At 37.4% G+C, this 4001-nt stretch overlaps 1 protein-coding gene across 1 annotated transcript; it reads left to right on the forward strand.

Annotated features, from left to right (window-relative positions):
• The first annotated feature begins 416 nt into the window (after positions 1-416).
• On the forward strand, positions 417-710 carry LOC126708509 (precursor of CEP9-like). Its single transcript, XM_050408298.1, has one exon. The coding sequence runs from the start codon at positions 417-419 to the stop codon at positions 708-710; it is 294 nt and encodes a 97-aa protein (XP_050264255.1).
• Positions 711-4001: the final 3291 nt, after the last annotated feature.

Consider the following 4001-nt stretch of genomic DNA (forward strand, 5'->3'; position numbering starts at 1 on the left):
AATGTATCATCTACTCATTTTACATACAAAAATCAATTAATACACTGACATTAATGCATTGATTAGATAATAAATACATATACATAAATGCATGCACTAATTAATGTGTGATAATAAATTATGAATTTGACATAAATGCATGTGGGGCATTACAAACATCTTTAAATAGCACTCTAAACTAGTAACAAGCATCATCTTCTACTTAATTAGTTTAAGAAAACCTCTTCTTTCCACCCAGCTTCATGGCAAACAAAACTTTTATGATAACCATTTTCATGGTTATCCTTCTTCTTCAACAAAACCTTAGCCCCATAACAGCATCAGGGCCAACTGATATTTATCCACCAACATTTTCCAAAGGCTCCTTAACCAAGCCAAAACCTCCGTCTACATGGTTCACTCCAAATCGTTATAAAATGGCTGAGATTGAAGACTTTCGCCCAACAACTCCTGGTCATAGCCCTGGTGCAGGACATGACAACCCACCACCTACAAGGTTCACTCTAAATCGTTATAAAATGGCTGAGATTGAAGACTTTCGCCCAACAACTCCTGGTCATAGCCCTGGTGCAGGACATGACAACCCACCACCTACAAGGTTCACTCTAAATCGTTATAAAATGGCTGAGATTGAAGCCTTTCGCCCAACAACTCCTGGTCATAGCCCTGGTGTAGGACATGACAACCCACCACCTGCAACACGATTGTAAACTTATCAGAAAATGATAATATGCTGTTATTATAAAATAAAGATTTAAATTTTAGTTCATTGAGAAATTGTCATTGTTTGTTTTTAGAGCCCTTAAAACACAATTGGATTAACCTAGTTAATTAGCCAAGTGATTACTTAGTCCAAATTTTAGATCTAGGTTAATACACAATCATATAATCATATCAATGTAAAGTGCGGAAAATAAAGAACACAAAGATATAATGACGTAGGAAACTAACCCGGTAAAAACCTGGGGAGGATTTAACCTAGCTATCCTCAAGGTAAACTTGAATCCACTGTGAAAGAATCGAAGTTTTACAATAGCGACTTAGACCATTAACATTGTATTTCTACTTCGAGTAAGAAACTTACTACCACAACCCCATGATAGCTTCGAGTCCACGGACTATTTCTTTCTTGGATTCTCCAGCAAGTACAAGCACTCCTGCTTGTGTATCTTTAAGCTTTTATTGCAGCAACTGAATGATCATCAAGCTCTCAATGAAGTCATCTTCTTGATAATCCTAAGCATGTGTGAAGGCAACCACCTCTCCGATCTCATAAGAGATTTACACACACTGCAAATAGAGCAACCTAAAATGTGGCTAGGGTTTTCCCTTTTATACTTAGGGCAAAACATAAAACCCTACACGTCATATGGGTTTGGGGTTGAGTTGGAAAAATTTGCAGAAAAACGTTCTACCCAAATTTCGATCGATCGAGTCTAATTCTCGATCGATCGAGCCAGGCAAAATCATACTATAACTTCTGCAACAACTCGATTCCAACTTTACATAAAACACATACACTTTGAGCAAGTCTAAACAAGACTATAAAACCTGTTTTGACCATGGTTTGCCAACAATACAAATTAGAGTTCTAATATATTAGTTCCTAATTACTTAGAACCTAACAAACTCCCCATTTGGCAATCTGTGACAAAACACAAACTAAAATGCTCAAAGTTTACAAAGAAAAGCCCATTACACAAATAATGCCCATTATAACAAATCCAACCTAACTACTATCTATAAGTTGCAAGTGTAGACAGCAGTATGACTGAATCAACCTGTATATTTCCTGAAACACTTAAACAAAACGCATAAACGCATGTGTGGAAAACACAAGTAAAACACAACTAACTTCTTTATTTCACATAAAACAAAATAAAGACATATATCATGAATAACTCATAAATATAAATCAATAAGCAGTGAAACAAGAAACATATAAACAAAAACAATGTATCTTCCCCTATCAAAAAATACATCAAGAGCCAAAAAATGTAAATACACAGTGAAACACCTAGATACAATCTAAATAACTCCACAAGCTCCAAAACATAAAAAACTCCCCCTAAAACAAAAATCTCCTCTACAAAGTACTCAAAATATACTCCCCTTTTTTGTGACGGAATGCCAAAGGGCACTCAGAATCCATCATCAAAAGGAGGTGGCGAAGGCAAACGTCGAAGATGCTCCAGATCAGCTCTCAAAGCACGGATCTCATCAAGCATGTCCACCAAAAGCTAACCATGAGCCGCCTGAACGATCATGACAGTCTCCAATGTACGTCAAATGTCAAAATCATCCAAAGCAGATGGTGGAGGAATAGCAGTAGCAGCAGCATCATCAATAGGATCAGCAGACGCCTTACCAGAAGTAGTACCTGTAGCAGAAGGAGGAGGGGGTGCGGTATCAGAAGGCTCAACTTTAGGGCGTTTAGAGCTCGGTCTCAATTGAATAGCCCTCTGCCTAAGAAAGGTGGCACTTATGGGAGCTACAATATGAACAGACTCAGAAGCGAGGAAATCCTCTAACCCTAAATGTAACAAAATCCGATGAATGAAAACCGGAAAGAAGAGAGCGTGACCAATGGAGGCACTCCTATGAACTTCGTTCAAAGAATGAAGAAACATATGAGGGAAACTAATAGAAGCATCCGTGAAAAGAGCGTACAAAAACACACATCGCTCAATAGGGATGGTGTGAAGGTGAGAGATAGGCCACAAAGAATGACAAGCTATCCTAATGAAAATATAATGAATCTCAATGAGCTCAGCAGTGGTGATCCTAGGATCAGAACCCCACTGGATGGAAGACCTAGTGATGTATGACATGACGTCATCCAAGAGAGGAGACTCATTGTAAGGATAGACAGGGTCCTGGACCATGGGTACCCTAAGAGCAGCAACCATTACTGAAGGGGTAATGGTGAACTCTACACCTCGTATCCAACACTTAACTAGAGCGTTGGAATCATAGACGTGGATAGAGAGGTTTAAGTAGAACTCTCTAATCAGGGTAGCAGGAGGAGGATGGTCTATATCCAAAAGAGGCAACCAATCCCTAAGCTCAAAATTAGCCCTAATGGCAGGATCAAGCTCATCTAACAACACCTGATGCTCAGCCCAAAATTTTCTCTTAAGGTTTAGCTTCAAATACTTTTCTTCGTTTTTCAGGCTTGGAAACCTCTCACTATCAAAAGGTGGGTCAGAAGAAGTGGAGGCATCCCTATTGGCTCTAGTTTTCCTAAGCATGGTGCTAAGGAAATGACAAGACACACAGAAAAGAACCAAAAGGAACAAAAAGAAAAAATCAAGCGTAGACTGCAAGTCAGCACCAAAAAAAATATAGAAATAGCAATCTATATGATGCATGAACAGAAAAAATGTCATGATGCATGCTCTAATGCAGTGATAACAAGTTCAATTTAAGTTTAGAATTATAAAATTGGCTTGAGCATAGAGTTTATAACAAAAACCCCAAAATTTTGAAAAACCACTTGTTCAATTTGAACTAAATTGACCAATTGATCATCACACAAGTTAGAAAACAGTTTATAATGATCAGATTAATCAATCCAACAAGCCAATTTCAATAATTAAACTCAATTTGAACAAAATCCCCAAATTGGATAGTTTCAAGCCCTAGAATTTTCAATTTCTCACAATACAACAAATTGATCAAATTGAACACCAAAGATCATGTTTATAACATCCCCAACAAAAACCCATTGATCAATTTCAAGAAATATGGCTTGAATCAAGAAAAATCCCAAAATCTAAGAGGTTCGAAATTTTCCCCAAAAAGCATGATTTAATGCATGAAAACATAAAATAAATGAAAAAGAAGGGGCAAAAGAGTCTTACCGGCCTTGTAGAAGGAAAAACTTGCAAAAAGTTTGGAGGAAAACGACAAAAAATCTTGCTTGGAGCCTTTGACCGATCGAATAGAGAGAGAAAGAATTTGAAAACTTTTGAAAAAGTATATGAACACGTGAGAAACTC

Source organism: Quercus robur, chromosome 12, assembly GCF_932294415.1.
Source record: "Quercus robur chromosome 12, dhQueRobu3.1, whole genome shotgun sequence".
NCBI lineage: Eukaryota > Viridiplantae > Streptophyta > Magnoliopsida > Fagales > Fagaceae > Quercus > Quercus robur.